At 41.8% G+C, this 21,974-nt stretch overlaps 1 protein-coding gene across 2 annotated transcripts in view; it reads left to right on the top strand.

The window, feature by feature from the left end:
* The window catches only part of PRLR (prolactin receptor), a 160,456-nt gene extending 142,176 nt beyond the window's left edge, over window positions 1–18,280 (top strand). The window contains exons 3-11 of one of the 2 annotated variants that reach the window (XM_039248238.1): window positions 2,100–2,208; window positions 4,964–5,096; window positions 6,672–6,841; window positions 10,276–10,445; window positions 12,122–12,263; window positions 13,739–13,838; window positions 14,355–14,424; window positions 16,055–17,024; window positions 17,122–18,280. In XM_039248238.1, coding sequence (XP_039104169.1) covers window positions 2,142–2,208; window positions 4,964–5,096; window positions 6,672–6,841; window positions 10,276–10,445; window positions 12,122–12,263; window positions 13,739–13,838; window positions 14,355–14,424; window positions 16,055–17,024; window positions 17,122–17,126 — 1,827 coding nt within the window. In that variant the 5' untranslated portion in view covers window positions 2,100–2,141 and the 3' untranslated portion in view covers window positions 17,127–18,280. Of the gene's footprint in view, window positions 1–2,099; window positions 2,209–4,963; window positions 5,097–6,671; window positions 6,842–10,275; window positions 10,446–12,121; window positions 12,264–13,738; window positions 13,839–14,354; window positions 14,425–16,054 lie in introns of both variants that reach the window. The other variant, XM_039248237.1, reaches the window with a different exon arrangement.
* The last annotated feature ends 3,694 nt before the right edge of the window (window positions 18,281–21,974 follow it).

The raw sequence follows: 21,974 nt of genomic DNA, 5'->3' as shown, positions 1-21,974 counted from the left end.
CCCCGCCATAGAAGCAAGAATTACTGCACTGTCCATCACAGACTCTCTGCACATCAAGCTGATTCCCAGAGGCTCTCAGATTTACTACATTTCTCTCTCCCAGTGGCATGTGACTGATAATTTATTACCTCCCCTCCGTACTTCAATAACTTCACCTGTTAAAAGGGGAGATAATAGGGGCGCCTGGGAGGCTCAGGCGGTTGGGCGTCCGACTTCGGCTCAGGACATGATCACATGGTTCGTGGGTTCGAGCCCTGCTGATGGCTAGTTTCAAATTCTGTGTCTCCCTCTCTCTCTTACCTTCCCCTGCTCACGCTGTCTCTATCTCTGTCAGAAATAAATTTAAGAAAAAACATTTAAAAATTTTTTTTAAAAAGGAGGAGATAATAGTCTGTGCCACTCAAGGGGCTATTGCGAGGGCTAAATGAAATGCAAGTGATTAGGACACTTAGTACAGGGCCTGTGCTCCAGACATAGTAGGCATGATTATTCCCATGATGAGCCTCTAACCTCTTGATTCAAATGAAATGACCCAAGGGGGCACCTGGGTGGCTCAGTCCGTTGAGTGTATGACTCTCAGACACTTAATTTCGGCTCAGGTCATGATCTCACGGTTTGTGGGATCCAGCACTGCTTGGGGGTCTGCACTGACAGCCTGGAGCCTGCTTGGGATTCTCTCTCTCTCCCCCTGCCCCTCCCCCACTGTCTCTCTGTCTGTGTGCTCTCTCTTTCTCTCTTTGAAAATAAATAAATATTTTTTACGTTTATTAATTGAGTGATCCGAGAGGTTGGATGGGGCAGATGGTTTAGAATGTGCAACCTGGGAAGGAGGAGGCATTTGGAAGGAATCCTGAAGAGCAACTGGAAGATCCCCAAAGAATGACTTACTGGCTGCCTCACAGCTGCCTCACAGGAGTCATTACTAAACCAAGAACCCTAATATAAGAGGGTTACTTTATGGCGCCTAGGTACTCAAATCCCTGTTGTCACTAACGTTTCTATTTCCCAGTGTGCCTCACAGAGAGTGGTATCAGGTGGAGAAAGCCTTCTAGAAGTTGTCCCTTAGTTGGTATCCAGCTGGTACATGGAGAAGCCTCACTTGGGCCAGAGAGGTGAGGGAAGTGGTCTTTCCAGGGCTCCTCAAACAACACCCAAACATTTCAGATGTCTCAAGACAGGCAGCCGTGCCTCTGCATGTTCTTCCCTTGATTATAACTTAAAAAATCTTAAATTTTAAAATAAAATATATACCATGTGTTTCCAAGACTTTACATTTACTTCATCAAATCCGTTGTTTTCTACGAGTTTTTTGGAATTCCAACAAAACGAATGAGCCTTTTTCGAATGTCCTTAAAAATACTTTTTTCTGAGAAGGACATCAGGAGGCTTTGAAATTTGTTCCAAGGGTAAAAATAATATTAACAATAAATTTCTCAAAACTCTCAACCCCTGTGGGTTCAAAATTTACTGAATACTCCAAAACCAAGGGACTTGAATTATTACAGGGATTTGTCATTTCTTGAAAGAGAAAGAAAGCACATGGAGGTTCACTGGAGTTCACTGGATGGTTCTCAGTTATGCCCATAGCCCAGCGGACTTCTTAGTCAGCCTCACCTTCAGAGTAAGTCCCCCTAACTTGGCATCAGTGAAGGCAGGTTGAAGTCGTACTGAGGGTACTTACTGAGTGTAAGGAATTTTCAGCCTGGCTTCTTTCTGGCTGATGGAGCAAAGCCCTCCAAGAATGGTTCTCTTGTGGGGCATGCAATCTGTGTCACATAAAACTGGTGGTATTGTTAGGTGACCCAAGAGTGGAAAGAACAATGTTTCATTGTGTGTAAAGAAGAGGCTGCCAAGCAGCTGCCCCTGAACATTGTCCTCTGGTGACCTCTGGTGGTAGAATTTTTCTTAGCATGTCTGCATCTATGCTTATGAACCAAGCCATCCAACCATGTTACATTTTCCTACATTCCTTTCCTCCTGTTTTGTCATTCACATTAGTCAAGGAGCAAGAATCAGTTGCAAACACCCAGAATAAAGTGGTGCATGTGCCTGACCAGACTTTTATTTCACAAAAAGTTGCCTGGTGCCTTTTCTTTCAGCGAAAGTCTGATACATTTCCTGTGGAAAGAGAAGGAGCCAAAATGAAGGAAAGTGTAGCATCCACAATTTTCGTTTTGCTACTTTTTCTCGACACCAGTCTCCTGAATGGTAAGTAAGAGACTGCCCTGCTCTCTTTAATTCCCTGGGGTGTTTCTTGAGAGGGCGGAGAGTCCATATAGTCCTCTGGTACTGCAGTTACAAGGAATGAAAAGGTGATTTGCTGCTACCAAATTATTTGCAATATTTTTGGCATTGAAATTAATGCAGAAATTAATGCCAAGGAAGTAATGCATTGAATGCAAAACCATTTCCTTATGCTGTGCCCTCCGTCCTCACCCTGGGAATGCAGTGAAGCTTCTGTATGAACAAGACCAGAGTCTTGGTCCGGCTTCTGTCAGCTACTACTAGCTATAGATGGAACCTTGAGCCAATCACCCGATCTCTCTGGGTTTCCACATTTTCAAAGTGAGGATAATGATGTTCCCTCCACCTCAGATGAAATAATACATATGAAAATGTTTGAAAAAGTGTAAAAAAAAAAAGAGATTGCTGTTACATGGTGGGAAACGTATAGCCAACTCTGTTGTCTGTGCTGATGGCAGAAATGGAGTTCACGGCTAGAGCGAGCATGCTGGTGGGTACGTTTTAGTGCAGCTACCTCTGTATCTTTGGGTGTGGATACTTTTGTATATACTTCTGTGTATTAACTTCTCTATGTGTACCTGATTGCAAATGCTTCTATGTGTATACCAATGTAAGTATGCATCTGTGTTTGCCTCCATGAACGTGTGTATTTCCATGTGTGTACCTGCCTGTATTCTCTGAGTATGCATCTGCATATATGTCTGGGGGTAGGGGGTGGTGTACGTGTGTGTGTTTGTGAGGTGGGCTCTATGTGCATAGTTGTGTGTGCCTGTGTGTATGGTGCCTATGTGGTTGACCCTTGGTGTGCACTTTATAAGGATCGTGAGACAGTCCATTGATTTTCACTGTTTCTGCTTAAGTGAATGAAAGGAACATTTGACTACTTATAATTTCACAACTGTGCTCGCCTCTCTTGAGTTTCCTAGAAGTACTATGAATAACCAGTGAAATGTAAAAGAGATAAGCTTCCAGAGAGAGAGAAAAAAACTGTAGAGATCAGTATAATCCATGGGGAAACTTTAAATACTCAAATAATCACCAGTTGCCTTAACTGGCTTCTTTATTATTGAGCCACAGGTTTTGCGGGGGGGGGGGAGGGAAGGGGGCATTTAATAGACTTTTCTACCCCACACACTCTTTCACGGGAAGCCATAACAAAACACTGCAAACAAATTGCTTCAACCTGTGAGGTTATCTTGAAGAAATTTTCTCTTCGAACGATGTTACAAATATTGGCAGACCTAACCCCAGGCTGGCTTGCACAGAGTTGCGAGGTTTTCTGTAATTCTTTGATGGTTTTCAGGGGGGCTGGGAGCCAGAAAGTAGCTCAGCTCCTGCTGACATGATTAGCCCAGTGTCCTCTGCCCCATTCTGTGCACTGCGTCATATCATTCCATGAAATTCTTCTTTCTGGGTTGTTTTGCCTGGTACCCCTTCTTCCCGTGCATGTCCTCCTCCAACTTGCTCTTTCAGGGCTGGTGCTCAGCACCAAGTTCTGGCCTGGGAGCCAGCAGGAGGGGCAGGGAGACAAGTGTGAGAGAAAGCAGAGAGAACACTCTCCCCACCCCCACCCCCGAGTTGCTGAGACTGACACCTTTTGAAAGCTCTCCTCTCTGCTGCTGACTTTCTCAACTAAGCTCTGGAGCATCCAGCTTGGTGAAAAGGAGAGTCAGCTGGGGTTCTGTGGATGGGCACGGTGGGGGGCCTAGCCCAGCAGCACAGGACAAACTCCCAGGGCCACTCTTTCCCTCTTTAGACCTGACACATAAGGAAGAGGAGAGGGGCCAGCTCACCGAGATCTTTGGGGATTAAGCAACTAAAAAAACCCATCCTCTTGACATTGTGTTTTCACATCACCTCATTCAGACCTTCTAGCTTCCAACCGGGATTAGATACAACTCTTGTATAATAATGGTAGCTGGTGACCAGGAAGGCAGCCATCCCCTTCCTCACTTCTTACCATGACCCCCATCCCCAAAAGAGCCATAGAACCACAAGAAGCTTTTTGCCATTCACCACAAAAAGACCCAAGGCGTGGGGGGGGGGGGGGGGGGGGGATATATGACAAAAGGGACTAAACACAAGATTTGGAAATAGAGGTGGGAAAATGAGGAGAAAGAGGGTGAGACTGGGTCAGAGGTCAAAGCCAAATGGAATCAAAGAAAAATGAAGGTCACAGACTGAGTCAATTGTGTGGGAATGGCAGAAAGATGGAGATTTGTGAGCAGATGGAGACGTGGCGGAGAGCTCGGTTTCAGCAGAAGGTCCCCAGGAAGCTGGTGCCTGGGGGAGAATTCTTTTCACAGTCGCCCTTCTACTGTGAGATGGTGTCAGTTTCATAGACCGTGGGATTGAGGAAGGGCCACGTCCTCTTCAGTTCACATGTATCCACTCATTCTTGATGTTCATTCTTTGTTGGGATTTTATAGTTAGTCATCGATCCTAGTTAGTTGTCATTTCTTGCCTCACAGGGCACGGGCGCACACACACACACACACACACACAGAGCTCTCTCAGTCTCAACAACATCTGGACAGCCCACAGAGGAATGTTGCTGGATCTGACGCTTTGGCATTTCTGAGCAGCCCACCTCTAGTCCTGCTCACCCCAAGACCTCATCACTGGGCTGCTCCCATGAGTCTGCTTCAGTCACCAGCAGGATGGTCAAATGGTTGAATGCACCCTCATCTTTACTTCAGAGGCTTCTGGCTTTTTCTAGGACAATCACCTCCTGGGAAACCTGAGATCTTTAAATGTCGTTCTCCTGAAAAGGAAACATTCACCTGCTGGTGGAAGCCTGGGGAAGATGGAGGACTTCCTACCAATTACACACTGACTTACCACAAGGAAGGGTAAGTTTTCTTCTGTCCTATCAAACCCACATGACTGCTTTCAGTCTCCTGGTGCAAAGAACACTGGCTCTGAGTTAGAATTACCACACTTCCCTGGATTGACACTAATAAGGCTGCTACCCCTAGGGTAAAGAACCTATTTTTCGTGTTCACATTCTCCTGTTATAGACCTTCAAGAGCTCCCTTGATGTGCATAAGCTCCTTCACCACCCCAGAAATACCACACAGCATTGTTCCACTGCCTCTCCGAAGCTTAGGCTGTACCATGAAGTCACATATGAATCTTTCCTAAATGCTAATTAATTTTAGGTGCTTATCTGTAAACCTTGTGCTGAGTGTAATTTGTATAAGCGGATTATCATGTAATCCTTAACCATGGTAACATTAGATTTTCTAACTTCTTTTGTGACCAAGAAACTAAAGAGCCCTTGAAGCAAAGGAAGGTAAGGATTTTTCCTTAGCGTTTGCCGATCCAGGATCCACGGTCTTCCACAGGGCATATTTGGAGCTAAGGTTGCAGTGAGGGCTGAACAAGGTCATCTCCAGGGCAAGATATTGTTTTACTCATCATGAAACCTTTCTGGAAATCCCAGGAGGGCTGTATCCCTGTGGTTGCAACAGCTGGCCCACATCCCAAGGACTGCACTTTGTTGCACACAAATCTGTCATCCCTTCTGGGGCCCAAAGGAGTATGATGTAAATAGATTTCAGGAACTCACATGGTGACCAAAACCAAATATGCCTTCACACCTTGTGATGTGTCTTGCATTGAGGTTGTGAAGTCTAAATGTGAGCAGCCCAGTGAGCCCCTTGTCCTGAAATATCTCCTTACTGAGTCACCTTCCTCTGTTGCTGACTTGGTGCAATCTGAAATAGACTGACATCAATTTTTATCCCTCTTTCATCCTTTTTTAATAAAATGTAACTCAACATCTATGTGGAATAAATACCCTGGGCTGTGTGTCAAGGGGAAAGTCCCATTTCCTGAGATCGTCCAATAGCAATTCCCTGAGTAAGGTGGTGCCTTGGCCATTGAAATGTCAAGTGTTGGGGCACCTGGGTGGCTCAGTCGGTTAAATGTCTGACTTTGGCTGAGGTCATTATCTCACAGTTCATGAGTTCCAGCCCCGCGTCTGTACTGATAGCTCAGAGCCTGGAACCTGCTTTGGATTCTATGTCTCCCTCTCTCTGTCCCTCCCCCACTCATGCTCTGTTTCTCTCTGTCTTAATAATAAATAAACATAAAATTAAAAAAAAAAAAAGAAAGTTCAAGTGTTTATTGGCAGGGGGCACAAATCACAAAGCCCACAAAAACCTACCAAAGAGAAGTGTTGATGCGAAGCAGGGTCACTGAGGAACTGATGTAGCCCTTGTACCACCATCCCCAGTGCCCTCTTTCCTGTCTCACTCCCAGCTGCCATGAGCGGGACACAGATGTTGGGGGAGCCCTTCCTTAGCTCTGGTGTTCTCATTGGAACATCGGAGCCCCAAAAGTCAGTGTTCATGATCTATTCAGAAAAAAGACTAAACTTTTTATGACTTTCTTATTCACCACTAATATATCACTCATTGCAGAGAGACGCTCACACATGAATGTCCAGACTACATAACCAGTGGTCCCAATTCCTGTTACTTCAGCAAGAAGCATACTTCCATATGGACAATGTACATCATCACAATAAATGCCACAAACCAGATGGGAAGCACTTCCTCGGATCCACGTTATGTGGACGTGACTTACATAGGTAAGGAGGAGGGTGACAGGTAAGGAATTTGTGACTCCGTTGTGGATTTACCAGTAGTCAGACTCAGTTTGAGTCTTCTTGGTTTTTGAATGCATCCTGCTAAATAAAGATGTGAAATTTTATAATATCCTTCTCAACTGAGTTTTTCAAACCAATTTTAATCAAGTCATTCATGGCAGTAGAACTGGCACTTGGGATCCTTGCATTTCTGTGCTTTCCCTTGACCCTTCTTCCCATCCTCTTGCATCCAGAAGGAATGTTCTATTTTTGCTTCCGTTTTCACTCCTTCCCTACAGTCCTTCTCCTGCAACCAATGTCCCCTTCTCTTATTTTTTCCCTCTCAGAGGAGGACAGAGCTACACCATAGAAGAGCAGCTCTTAGAGGGTGTTCATCTGCTTCTGTATTCAAGGAATTGCTCCAACTTACTTGCCCCAGATTTAATTCTCAATATACATGCACTTAGCAACTGGAGCTATTATTTCAAAAATAAATAATTTGGGAAGCAAATACTTGAATAGCAGTCTGAAGGCCAAGATCACAGGTACAATGTTTGGAGAAGTCATTAGCGATGTAAAACAAAGCCAACCTGAGAGCTGCTTCTTGCTTTGCATGATCAGCAGTGAGCTACAGAACAAATAGGCATAACTGTAGGGGCCCGGATGGTTCAGCAAGGGAGACAAAGGGAATCTTAGGACAAGAGATGGCTTGGCCAGGCCTGAGTTCAGCCCTCAGCTTGGGTAATAATCTAGGGAATAGTTAATTAGGCTCATGGCTACCCAAGTCTTCCTGATTTGCCTACCACCACTCAATAAGGAAAATCAGATCAGGATCCTCAAGTGTTCACTTCCATATCATCCCATTGGTATCGTATTAGTGGCTTATCCTTAAAATCCAGAAAAGCTTCCAACACCAACCAGTACACACTTGAATATTTTCTTCCTGCAGCAAATCATTGGAATGAGCGTGGGGATGGGAACTGAATTTGATCTTAATTTAAGAAACTCAGAAAGGCAACCCCAGTGGCAAGTAGGAATAAAATAAATTCTAGTCCTATAAATTACTTGAGATATGAAGCCTTTAAGATGCTAAATGCCAAACGATTCCTTTGTCATGAGCTTTTTCTTACATTTTTAACATTTGAGGGCAAAACAGCAAAAACAAAAGAAGTTCTGGAATGAGCAATTGCTATAATGAGAGTATTCACAAAAAATGGAATCACTGGGGCGCCTGGGTGGCTTAGTCGGTTAAGCGTCTGACTTTCGCTTAGGTCATGATCTCGCGGTTCGTGGGTTCGAGCCCCGCGTCGGGCTCTGTGCTGACTGCCGGCTCAGAGCCTGGAGCCTGCTTCAGTCTGTGACTCCCTCTCTCCCTGACCCTCCTCTGCTCATGCTGCCTCTCTCTCTCTCTCTCCTAGAAATAAATAAAACATTAAGAAAAAATGGAATCACTAAAGAGTAGTACCTTTTAAAAAATGAAATCAAGAAGGGCATTGATTTCACATGGACTCCAGAAAACAAATACTGTGGTGAAAAAAGTGTTGGGCCATATTTTCCAGAATAACAAAAGGAGGGTTTATGGAACTCTCCTACGACCCTACAACATACAGTGTTGGTGACAGGCCATAAAAGTTAAATTTAAAAATCAGTGTGAACTGCAGTACATTTTCTATCAGCTGGAGTCTCATCCAGTGACCACCTGCAGTACAGAATGACAATATTGGCAGATAATCTCTCAGAAATAGATTTTGTTGGTGGTGATCTTGTTACTGCCATTGCATAATACTTAGCGATGTTGAAGACCCTTGAAAGGAGTGATTATCATCTGGGGGCTATGTTGCCTCCCTCAGGATAGTTAGCAATGACAGAAAACAGCTCCAACTACTGCAACCTGGAGAGGAGGGTTGGGGGGATTACTAATGTTTAATGGGTAGAGGCCAGAAATGCTGCGAAGGCTAAGCATCCTACAGTGCTCAGTACAGCACGCACACCCCACGGCCAACAAAGAAGGATCTGGTCCAAAAAATATAGATGTTGGGATTCATCCTAAACATTTTGCTGGCAATTTGGTACAAATAGTTTTTGATCAGAGGCATTTCTCAATATTATGTTTAGCTTAAAACCTATGTAGAAGATGTTTGTTTAGTAAGTGCACATAAAATTGTCTTTCTTAGGTATTTACTTAGTGACAAATAAGCATTAGGATTGGTGGCAAGCTTTCCAGAGTTCACTTTTTTAGGCAACTGTAGATTATAATGCCAAATACACTATAGTTACACTCACATCCCAAATCTTGCATGGAGAATTATTTGAGGGGGCGATAAATGAATAGAGAAAATATTACTGACCAGCAAGACCGAGATTAGGGTAAGACAAGCTGGTATCCAAGGCACGGCACTCTTAAGGAGGGACTCACAGGTCTGTACTTAAAGGAACTTCAGAGTAAGTGCCTCCTGAATTTTTTAAGACATAATACAAAACTCACCTTTTTACTCATTTTGAAATGTGAAATCCAGTGTTGTTAGTTCATTCACAATGTTCTGCAACCACCATCACTATCTGGTTCCAGGATACTTTCACTACTCCAGACGGAAACTTCATACCCATTAATCAGTTACTCTGGATTTCCCACTCTACCCCAGCTCTAGAGCAGCAACTCATCTGCTTTCTGTCCCTATAGATTTGCCTATTCTGAATATTGCAAATATATGGAATCATATAGTATGTGGCCTTTTGTGTCTGGCTTCTTTCACTTAGCCTAATGTTTTCAAGATTCATCTATGCTCTAACATATATCAGTACTTCCTTCCCTCTTATGGTGGAAGAGTCTTCCATTATGTGGATATTATTTACCCATTCATCAGTTGATGGACATTTGAGTTGTTTCCACCTACTGACTGCTATGAGTCATGTACTATGAACACTCAGGTACAAATTTTTGTTTGAGCACCTGCTTTCATTTCTCTTGAGTATATACCTAGGAGCAAAACTGATGACATAGCAATACTATATTTAAGTTTCTAAGTAACTTCTAGACTTCTTTATACAATGGCTATACCATTTTACAATCCCATCAGCAACATATGAAAGGTCTAATTTCTCCAGTGTTCTTCCCAACACTTGTTATTTTCCAGTTTTTGAATTTTAGCCATTCTAGCAGGTATCAACTGCTCTCTCAGTTTTGGTTTGAGTTTGCATTTCCCAATGACTTTTGAGCATCATTCCTGTGCTTGTTGGTCATTTGTGTCTCCTTAAATTTTACATCTTGCTTGTTTCAAGATGTAAACCCTAGTTCTGCTGACCAACACCTGAGATCAAATGCAAAGAATCTCGTCACCATGATGGAGTGAACTAGTAGAGAATTCTGCCCCTAAGTCATATAGTTCTGTGTTCAAATACCACTTTTACTAAATATGTAGTTTCTTTCACATCTGCAGTTGAACCAGACCCTCCTGTGAACCTGACTTTGGAATTAAAACAGCCAGAAGACAAAAAACCATACCTGTGGATGAAATGGTTCCCCCCCACCCTGGTTGATGTAAGATCTGGTTGGCTCACACTGCAGTATGAAATTCGATTAAAACCCGAGAAAGCAACTGAGTGGGAGGTGAGTCAACTAGAAGCTTTTGGAAGGAACCAGGTTGTTCGCAAAGACGAAGCCCTCCCAGCTGAGAACAGATCATTCTTCCTTCTTATTGGGTAACCATGTTGCCCTCTTACTGCTAATGTGACTTACCCAGATGTGGAAGGGCCTTCTCCCCTCCACTGGGATTGATGGGGGTCTATCTTAATAGATCTTCAAGGCCAGTTCCTTGCACTGAGCATCCTCTTCCACCAGATCTGCAACCCACTTCCCTCAGGATGTCTTAGATTATGACACTTGTGAGTGTATGTACATGGCATTAAGTAGGAGGAAAAAAATCTCAGTGTAACAAGTCCATGGTCAATGGTATTTTTATTCACTTTTAAATATTTCCGTGTGAAGAAATAATACTGTAAATTATAGGCATTTTAATATTTTTGCATATATATCTTTTAAAAAGGGAACATCTGATTTCACTCATATGTGGAATTTAAGGAACAAATGAATGAAAATAAAATAGACAAACAAAACACCAGACTCTTAACTACAGAGAACAAACCGGTGGTTGCCAGAGGGGAGGTGGGTGGGACATGGTTAGATAGAGGGGATTAAGAATACACTTATTGTGATGAGCATTGACTAATGTATAGAATGATTGAATCATTATACTGGACACCTGAAACTAATATAACGCTGTATGTCAATTATGCTTAAACTTAAAAAAAAATACTCCAAACCCATTAGCAATTATAAAATTTTTAAAAGGGAACATTTCCAAACATAGCCAAAATAATAGGATCACACATGGAAAATTAATTAAAATTCCTTAATATCATTTAATATCCAGCCCATATTTTAATTCCCCCAATTGCTTCAAAATATGTCTTTAGCAGCTAGTTTGTCCAGACCATAGTCCACTCCAAGACCAGACATTGTAGCTGGTTGTTATATCCCTTTGGTCTCAACATGCTTAGGAGACTGGGCTACTTGTCCCATAGAATGTCCCACCTGCTGCATTTGTCTGATGAGTTCTCTGTAAGGTCATTAAGTTAATTTCTCTGCCCCTGTATTTCCTGTAACCAGACAATTAGATCTAAAAATTTGATTAGATTCAGGTTGAACAATTTTCGGCAAGAGAACTTCAGAGGTGATATTATTTGCTTCATATTGCATCATACGAGAAGATGGAAATCATCTGATCAACCCACTGTACCTGATGCTAAAACTGACTCTGGGATTACAGAGGTGACAACCTGATCCCTTGATTGTAAAGTTATGGTTCATTTGTACACCATTGTTTCAATGTACTAATGGCCCAGTTCTCTTTCACCTAGTGATTTTACACCAGTTGGTGGTCCTTGAATCAATAAAGTCATTAGGGTTAACAAAATAACAATTTTCCAATCTTACTAACCGGTTGTCTTCTATAAAGTAGAATTTAGAAGGGGGTAGAGGATAGGAAGCAGAATATTTGCCTTTCTGACAGAGTTTCAAATGGAGACGGAAAACCCATTACTTTTTGTGTGAGGAATGTGAGGAGGAAAAGATGGGCTAAGAGGGTGGAATGGTGAGAACAGAGATTTCTCTACAAAATCTAATTCGTTGGCCTCAGTTCTCCAATAGTTTATTATCTAGGGGGAAAGTCTATGAAGAAACATAACACAAGTTAGAGTGACTTCTGTCTTCCTTGTTTCTCTTAGACTCATTTTGCTGGGCAGCAGACTCAGTTTAAGGTACTTAGCTTATATCCAGGACAAAAGTACCTGGTCCAGGTTCGCTGCAAGCCGGACCATGGATTCTGGAGTGAGTGGAGCCCAGAGAACTCCATCCAGATACCTAATGGTGAGTGTCTTGGCTCCCTTTTGCATATACTCCAAAGTATTTTTTTAATGTTTATTTATTTATTTTGAGAGAGAAAGAGAGAGAGCACACATGTGCACAAGTAGGAGAGGGGCAGAGAGAGAGAGAGAGAGAGAGAGAGAGAGAATCTCAAAAGCTGGCTCTACACTGTCAGCATAGAACCCCATGTGGGGCTCAAACTCACGAACCGCAAGATCACGACCTGAGCTGAAATCAAGAGTCGGATGCTTAACTGACTGAGCCACCCAGGTGCCTCTCCTCCAAAATATTTTGAAAACAGAATGAACTTAGTAAATTTGTATGTAGTGACTACTCACAGAAAAACTATGTTAAGCCTTAGCCAGCAAAATATGTAGAGGTGGATTTATCATCTCTCCATCCAATACAAAGACAGTTGGAAGTGTAGCACTGTGCCTTGGCTCACTGTCAGTGAAGGCTAGTTTCTAGGATAAGGCTGCAAAGATAGGTTTGGCATGTCTCAGAGGGCTTGATGGTTAGTCATTCTGCCCTCCCCATCTACTCTATCCCTATAATTTTGTCAAGGTCATCATCTAGTTGTCCCCAAGTTTGTAAAATAGCATGCCATCTCAAAGGCATGAACCAATTTTCAGTCTGTGAGGTCAATTACATCTTGGTCTCCATGCGAAGGTACAGTATGCAAGAGGCACTCAATTCTGAGTGCCATTAAACATGGCGGTTTGGGCTCCACAACAGAATTATTAATCTTGCATTTCCAAAGTGTGCTATGGTTTATAAGGTCTTTGGCCCTTCCAACCCTCTCAGGTATTCAGAGAGGATACGATTACCATCAGGAATTAAAAGTGAGAGAACTGAAGCTCAGTGAGGTTAGACTCTTTCCCAGAACCACATGACAAAGCCTACCTCTTCTGACAACTTGCCTGGCCAAAGTATCAGGGCTTGCTTTGGCTTGGCATACTGGAAAGAACACTGACTCACACATGCATCTCATTCAGGCCTGGCTTCTATTAAATAAATAAAAGCACAGGTCTAGAAGAAGAAGGCCTGAGTTGAAATCCCAACTACAACTTTATAGTTTACAAGCTCATGGGGAAATCACTCTTTGAGCCTCCGTGTCCTCATCTTTACATACAAGACAATGTATGTAAAGAGCTTAACACCATGGATGGCTTTAGTAAGAACTTAATAAGTGATGGCCTTTATTATTATTGCAACAGATCATGTGACCTTGAATTTCCTCTTTAAGGATCAGGAATTTGAAATTTATGGAGTACTGTAAAATATATGCAACATTAAAATTTACTAATAAAAATTAAGCCTGTCATTGATGCTACTCTATTTGGATTGCATTTCAAATCAAAAGAGGTGTAGGTAAGGAGGGGGGACTCTTGTTCAATACTTTTGCTTACTAGTTTTGTTTGTTTGTTTTTAATAATGCTTTGATGTGACCAAAGCTTTCTGACTGTTTGCTTTTTTAGATGTCACCATGAAAGATACCATTGTGTGGATCTTTGTGGCTGTTCTTTCCGCTGTCATCTGTCTGATTATGGTCGTGGCAGTGGCTTTGAAAGGCCATAGGTACTTTACTGTCTATCAACCCTCCTCCCAATGATGGTTGTCAGGGATTGCGGCAAAAAATATCATACAAAAGTGGTAGAAACCTACAGATAATTCAAGCACTTCATTTAAGCCATTAGCTGCAGTGTGTTCACCCATAAAAAATCTTTTATCGGTGCTAGCAAAAGTAGCAGAATAGATTCCTTGGAACCTGGAATCTATTTCTTACCATCAAACTGAGGCTCCCAGTTATGAAATGGTAAAAATCTTCTAAAAGCAGCTAAAATCAAGAAAAGCAAGCAGTTCAAGTAATCCCCTAATTTCAGAATCGGAGTCCTCTATTAGCCAGAGCTAATTATGATGTAGGCCCTTAAGATGTAGGCCTTCACCATTGATTGTTAGTCTCATGGAGCCTCGGAAGTCTAACTCCTATCTACTGTAGTGTGTATAGCAGCTATTTGGAGAGAATACTAATCTTACAAAGATCGCAAAGTGAGAAGGTGAGTCATCTATTCTTTTTCACAAATTATTTTATAGCATGGTGACCTGTATCCTTCCACCAGTTCCTGGGCCAAAAATAAAAGGATTTGATACTCATCTGCTCGAGGTAAGTGGCAGAAGTGGAGAATGTAGTGTGACTCAGTGCTGCGCAATGATTACCTTTACGCATGCACACACAATTCCCATCAGTTCAGCTTGGTCAGCTCAGTCCCTGCCCTGTGTGTCCCTCCTCTTCAGCAAGTATGTTTACAAAAAGCTGGGTGGAAGCATGAGAGTACTTACCGTTGGGAGAGAAAGCCAAGAAAACATGCAAACACATCATAATACTCACTAGATCTACCAGGTATGTTTATAAGCACAGAAATAAACATTTTATACAACTAATCAGTTAAGAAAGAGGGTAAATGTTTTAATTAATACAAAACAGGGACCCACCACCACCTCCTTTGTCACACGTTGGTTAATGTTTTCACTCACATGTTCTTCACATAATTGCAATATCCTGTTGCAACTGTTGCTCACTTTGAGAGCACTCAGTCAAAACTGGATCAGTACAGTGGGCTTGTGTTTGTCAGGGCCCACCAAGGCTGATTCAAGGGGGAATTAATTTGAAGTGTTTTGAATAAAAAGAAGGGTTATAACATTTTAAACTTCTGTCCAGATTGAAATATATAGTTTTAGTTGGACTCAATCTTAACACTGTTGTATCTGAAAGCAATGACACTTGACCTAGCCACTGTGAGACCAGCAATGCAAGAATGTGAAAAATGAGTCCCAGAGAATTTGACTTGACTATACTCAGTTTGATTGCAAATATCAGAGTAGGGATTAGAGCCCCAGAATTTGGGCTCCTGGTCCAGTGCTCTTACCCCACTATCTAGTCTCTAGTACCGACCTTCATAGAACCAGCATGAATGTCTCAACTAAGTAAATTAACTGCTGTCTAACTTGAAATTTGACCTTATAGTCACAGAAATGTAATAATAAAATAACTACTGTTTGGGTTATAAGTTTTTTTTTTCATTTTCTTAATCACATTACCCTAATCTTCAAAAGAACTCCCAGATGCGTACTATTATTTCCATTTTACAGATGGAGAAAGTGAGGACCATAGAGCAGCTCATCCAAAGTCAATACCTTTAATAAGTGATAGAGCCAAGATTTGGGTGCCAGTACCTGATCTAAGTCAAGGGATCAGGAAGAAGAGTGGGGAAGAAAAGGTTGCCAGAGGAAGAGGGAAGGGAGAAGGAGGAGAACAGAAAGGAGGAGAGGGAGGAAACTGGAACAGCAAGGAGAGAGCAGAGTCTACTTCCCACTGCCAGACTCCAGAAGGTGGTGGGCTTGGTTAGGAGGCCAGCCACCAGATCTCAGGGCAAATGGGTCCCAAAACACCGAATCCACACATGAGCACTGTGGATTTCATGTTTCACAAACCTCTTATTTGTTAAGTATGTGTTTATCATTTGGGCATTTACTATTTGCCAGTTAAACTCATAATCATTATTGCTTAGAGAGAGACTAAGTTAAAATCATGAGTTGACTGAAAGAAAACTATGAGGTGAGTAGTAATCCAGGAAGTGATTATAAAGAGCCTGGCACACAAACGTTCAGGAAATTCTGCTAGGCCATTAGCATGTCCCACTTGCCCATAGTCATGACTACTGGCTTAGCTGTGATGCCGACGTGGAATGTCAGGGAGCTAACAGCCATCTCTCCTTGTATCTGTGTTTGAATAGAAGGGCAAGTCTGAAGAACTGCTGAGCGCTCTGGGGTGCCAAGATTTCCCTCCCACTTCTGACTGTGAGGACTTACTGGTGGAGTTTTTAGAAGTGGATGACAATGAGGATCAGCAGCTGATGCCAGCCCATTCAAAGGAACACCCGGGTCAAGATAGGAAGCCCACACCCCTAGACCCAGACAATGACTCTGGCCGGGGCAGCTGTGACAGCCCTTCCCTTTTGTCTAAAAAGTGTGAGGAAGCGCGGGCAAATCCCTCCACATTGAACACTCCTGAGGACATCGAGAAACCGGAGAATCCCCAAACAAGTATTACCCGCACTTGGGACCCCAAGAGCACAAGCTTGGAAGGCAAAATCCCCTCTTTCCCTGCCAATGGATCCAAATCTTCAACATGGCCTTTACCACAGCCCCCCAGCCACCCCAGCCCCCGATCTTCTTACCACAACATTGCTGATGTGTGTAAGCTGGCCATGCGCATGGCAGGTGCATCAGCCACTTTTTTGGACAAAACAGACACATGTGCTTCAAGATCTTCAAAAAATGTTGAGACTGGGGGGGAGAAAATGGCAGTTGAGGAGAGGGCAGTGGAAAGCTGCCATTCCAAGACTGACCAAGGCACAGTATGGCTGTTGCCCCGGGAGAAAACCCCATTTATCTCTGTTAAACCCTTGGATTATGTGGAGATTCACAAAGTTAACAAAGATGGAGCACTCTCATTGCTCCCAAAACAGAAAGAGAACAGTAACCAGACAGAGAAGGCCAGCACTTCTGAAAACAGTAAAGAGTATGCTAAGGTGTCAAGGGTGATGGATAACAGCATCCTGGTGTTAGTGCAAGATCCGCAAGCTCAAAACCTGGCTTCATTTGAAGAACCAGCCAAGGAGGCTCCACCATCCCTTCAACAGAATCAAGCTGAGGAAGACCTGGCCTCCTTCACGTCTGCACCAGGCACCTGTGGACCCAGGGGTGGGTTGGATTACCTGGACCCTACATGTTTTATGCACTCCTTTCAGTGATAGCCTGATTCATGGAACAATTGGTTAAAATGTGACTTTTTTTTCAGGTTAACACTACAGAGTACAGGAAACGCACTTCTAGAGAATGCTCAAGAGTGTGGTTAGAATGACACTGTACAAGCCCACAGTTCACTCCTTTTCATGCTCCATTTTCAACCAGCTGCCTCTTTCTCCAACAGCTGATTCCAGAACAAATCGTTTTGCTTCCTGTGATTTGTACATTTACTTTTTGCTCTTAGTTATAAAATTATGTGTTCAATGAAATAAAAGCACATCATTTAGTATTCTCGATGGACAGTACTAAGAGGTGTATCCTCTGGAAGAGGATTTGGTGTGTGACAGGAGGAAATGAGAGAGTTACGTTCGTTTACCACAGGAAGATGACAGGTATGAGAGAAAAATGCCATGAAAACCACTTTTGAAAACCAACAAACCTTTGCTTGACCTTTGTTTGACCTTAACTTGATCTTTGCACTCCTCTCTCATTTTATTAGGATGAACTGAACACATTTAAAGAAAGAATGCATTCCAAAACACCTGACAAATAGTTTACATCCATTCCTATTACCTTAGTGATACATTGCCAATATGCAAGCCAAAATGATCCCTCCAACTTTTCCTTAAAATGGTTTGAATTTATTAAGCCTGAGTTTCCCCCCCTAAATTTTGTCTTATCCAGAACCCTCTAGAGAATATAGTTTTAGAAAATGGAATTTTCTTACATGACAGGTAAATGAGTTTCATGTGATAAAGTCTTCTAAAATGTTTCCCTGTTTCATTTCAGCACATGAGATAATTGATTAAACCCCCTAGTCTTCTGTTAGGTAAAAAACAAAAAATAAAAAAAAATCCCAGAAAACTAACTTTAATTTAAAAGATAATCACAGCAGGATGCTAATGGAAATACTGCCTTACTGTACATATAAATTCTACTTTAATATAAACCCATAAGTTTCACAATGTATTTTTGAAGACTATTTTTCTATCACTTAGTAAAAGAAAAGACTATTTTCTATCTTCCCAGTACAGATGTTTACGTATTTAGTGGGTACAGTATTTTCTGCTATGAGGTTATAATGAGTATTTGCAGTACACAGTAGTATATGCAGTCCCTGGAGTAAAACAACATCCCAACATTGAAAGTCCACTGAAGAATGGGAAGTGAATGATTATATTCAGTTTCCAGCACAGTGTGGTATAGTTTATCTGATTCTTTTTTTTTTTTTTTTTTTTTTTTTTTTTATCTCCATGACACTTTAAACAGTCGCCAACCTAGAGTTTTAGGGCTTTCCACAGACCATAAATTACTTGTGTAATTTAGGGCTACTCTGGGGCTTCTGCTCTTCTCTGGGTGAATATTCATAAAACCACCATGAAAAGGTGAATGGTGGCCTTAGAGAGAGGGTTTGGTTGGGTCTGGTTGTTCTGAGAAATCTTTGGCAGCAGAGAAAATTTAAGCAAAGCCAGAAGTCAATATCTCTCTGAAGCAGATCCATGTGCAAAATCTTGGGAGAGGAGTAAGGACCAGGGTGTGGAAGTAGGAATTTCCAAGTCAGCTCCAAGAGCAGCCTTCCCAAGAGCAGTCCAAAATCTGGATCTCCATTTTGAAGTGACTCATCAAAAAGCCTCCCTGTTTTTCATTTCATCTGCTGATATAGACTCATTCTCTGTTTACTCACTCGCTGGATATAGGGAATTTGAACTCACCTCTGTGAGTTAAATATTCCACCCCAGCAAGCCCATGCTAACTGGAAGTGAACTCTGAGGCGGCCAGATGTGCAAGAGTTAACATGTTAATAGGGCTTCCAGAATTGCAGACATAAATAGATCTGAGGTTCTCTTCTCCCAATATAGAATAACAGGAAGAGTGAAGGTATCATTTGGGAAAGTTGTCCATGTCCATTCAGTCCTTAGGGTCCTTGCTACTCAAAGTATGCTTGGAGGGCCAGCTAAATCAGCATCTCACCTGGGCGCCTGCTTAGAAATGCAGAATCTCAGCTCCTCTGCCCCAGACCTACAGAATCAGAATCTGCACTTTACTAAGATCTCAGATGATTCGTGTGCACAATGGTGTTTGAGAAGCACTGCCCTACATCACCATTTCCACTAAAGGTTACGTTAGTGTGTAGAAACAATCCTCTCCTGGAAATACAAGTCAAGTCTAAATTGTACTGAATGACACTGTACATAAGGAGAAGGCATACTTTTTGAAAAATCCATTTGGGGGTTAAATTTACATAATGACAGAGAACGACTTCCAAAAGTACACACAACTCTAAAGAGAGCGCAGAAATAGGGCATCTGAGTGGCCCTGTCAGTTAAGCGACCAACTTCTGCTCAGATCATGGTCTTGCAGTTCATGAGTTCGAGCTCTCTGGACCAGGCTCTGTGCAGACGGCTCAGAGCCCGGAACTTCCTTCCGATTCTGTGTCTCCCTCTCTCTGCTTCTCCTCCTCTCTTGCTCTGTTTGTCTCTCTCTCTCTCAAAAATAAATAAACATTTTTAAAAAGGTGTTTAAAAAAAAAAAAGAAGAAAACGAGGGAATATATTCCACCTGGGAGAGATTTTGCGAAGACTCTCCCCATCAAAGCTAGTCCAGACCAAATTTTTCCCAAAATAGTACATTCTTCTCTAAAATGTATATCATGACTCTGAAAGTTTGAAAATTCAAAAATAATCTGTTTTGACATCGGTTTGGTGTGTGTAAAGAAAAAATGTTACAGTTAAAGTCTCAACTTGAATTAAATCAGTAAAATACCCCAATTAGCCACTCATTAAGTAAAGCCAAGGTTACAATTCTCTGGTCTATTAACACTCTTTGTTTGAATTAAACTTTTTTTCATCTTATGGCATATTTTCTATCAGGGAGACGACAGCCAGTGCAATGGAAGGATGCAGAATGGAGGTCAAGAGATCTAGGTTCTAGCCCTAATTAAGTTGGTTAGATGGAACAATTCCCTTTTCTTGGTCTCCGTTTCCTCTGAAGGAGATGTTGGGCACAATCTCTAATAAACTCTGGCTTCTTGATTCCATGACTCACTGAATATTTCACAGCAAAGATAATTTAACCAATGCCTTGATCTTAAGTAAGCCACCAAATAATCACCCTTCATCATAGAAATATAAGTACTCTTCAGTGATGTGCTTTTTTAATTTCCACTTTTAAATCCCCAGTTGCAGGCAGACTTAACATAGTGCACACACACGCTATAAATTATGTAGGTACAGAATCATAGTCTAATATAATATGCAAATATGTGTGTAGAGAGAAGAAGCATGAGATCTTTTTAAAGACATATTGAATGAAGCTATAATTTTTTTTAAAAAGTAATCTCTTTCAGAAATCAAGCCATGCTTCTTTTTTGCTGAGTCCAGCAGCCCCAAATCTCTTTTCTTATATCTGACTGCTGATTTGGTTTTTTTTTTCTTTCTGATGAGTTATAAACCACTACTGTGTGGTTAGTTTAAAGAGCCATATGCTCTGAATTAAAAAAGGTCATATTTTAATAAACAAACACTTAAATATTCAAGTTACAAAAAGTACATGAAGACAGGTTAGTCAATGGGTGATTTATGGAAGCTATAACCCAAACCGCAAAATGTGCTCTGGGTCAGTTTTAACGAATGGGTTTAAAACATCCCAATGTGAGCACAAGATATTATCAGCTGCATCCCTGACCATTCTCCTAAGTGCCTAAGACCAATCCTGGTAGGCGGGTATGTACTAAAAACTTGCTTTCACTGGTTTGGTCCCAAGAGGGTCAATCCCTTATCACCCGTATGAGGTGAAAGGGCTTGACCCCTCATCCTATAGGGCCCAACTGAATTGGAGAATCCTACGAGTTAATGAACTCCAGGATGCAATTTGGCTGTGGAGGAAATCTGACTCTTTCTCGAGGTTGTCCACCACTGACGACACTTGCAGAAAGCCCTGCCTTTATTCACTTCCCTATCTCCTTATTGTAGACAAGAAAGAAACAGATTTGTACATATTTTGCAAAGTGCCTTTCTTTACTTTTATAAGAAAAATTTGTTTTCTTTTTGCAAGAAAAGTGTATCGATTGGAAACTAAACTTTACTTGTTTTCTGTAAATGACAGAAGAAACCAGAAAAGGAATGACAACATGGTCTAAGGTCCAACCAGCAACTGTTTGGTGGATTTTTAAAATTTATTGCATACTGAGTTACCACAGAGCTGATGTGAATAGTGTAACTTACTTTGTCCGATAAGAAAGTGACTCTGACTAGGATTTGGGAATATGCCTGCCACCCTGATTCAATGCTCTTCAATTTAAAAACATATTGAGGGCGCCTGGGTCGCTCAGTCAGTTAAGCATCTGACTCTTGATTTTGGCTCAGGTCATGATCTCACAGTTCATATGTTTGAGCCTCCCGTGGGGCCCTATGCTGACAGTGGGGAGGCTGCTTGGGATTCTCTCCCCCCTCTCTTTCCCTCTCCTGCTCTCATGTACATTCTCTCTCTCTCTCTCTCTCTCTCAAATAAACATTTTAAAAATAATAAAATATTACTAATAATAAGAAAATTAAAAACATATTGATATGCTTTTGAATGGCTTTGAACTGCATGCCTGGGCCTGAAAAGGACAATGTATGCAGTGGAAATTTGCACACATACAGGAAAATGTAAATGACTCTGGATTACCATCCCCGGTGTTGCTAACGTGCATTTGCCATTAATGAAAGCCTCATGTGTACTTCATGTGAACGAATTCCTTGTTCTGCCTTTTTGGCTTACACACAATAGTATTGTTGCTGGAGTAGTGGGCTGAGCACCCAATTTTCAGGTCTAAGTCACCTTGCTACTACTAAACAAGTTATGTGACCTTACACAAGTCCTTTAAACTCTAGCAATCAATTTCCTGTTAAATAATGAAATAAA

Source organism: Hyaena hyaena, unplaced genomic scaffold, assembly GCF_003009895.1.
Source record: "Hyaena hyaena isolate Hyena2069 unplaced genomic scaffold, ASM300989v1 scaffold_310, whole genome shotgun sequence".
Classification (NCBI taxonomy): domain Eukaryota; kingdom Metazoa; phylum Chordata; class Mammalia; order Carnivora; family Hyaenidae; genus Hyaena; species Hyaena hyaena.
The sequence above is the reverse complement of the archived record's forward strand: the minus strand, read 5'-3'. Positions and strand labels throughout refer to the sequence as shown.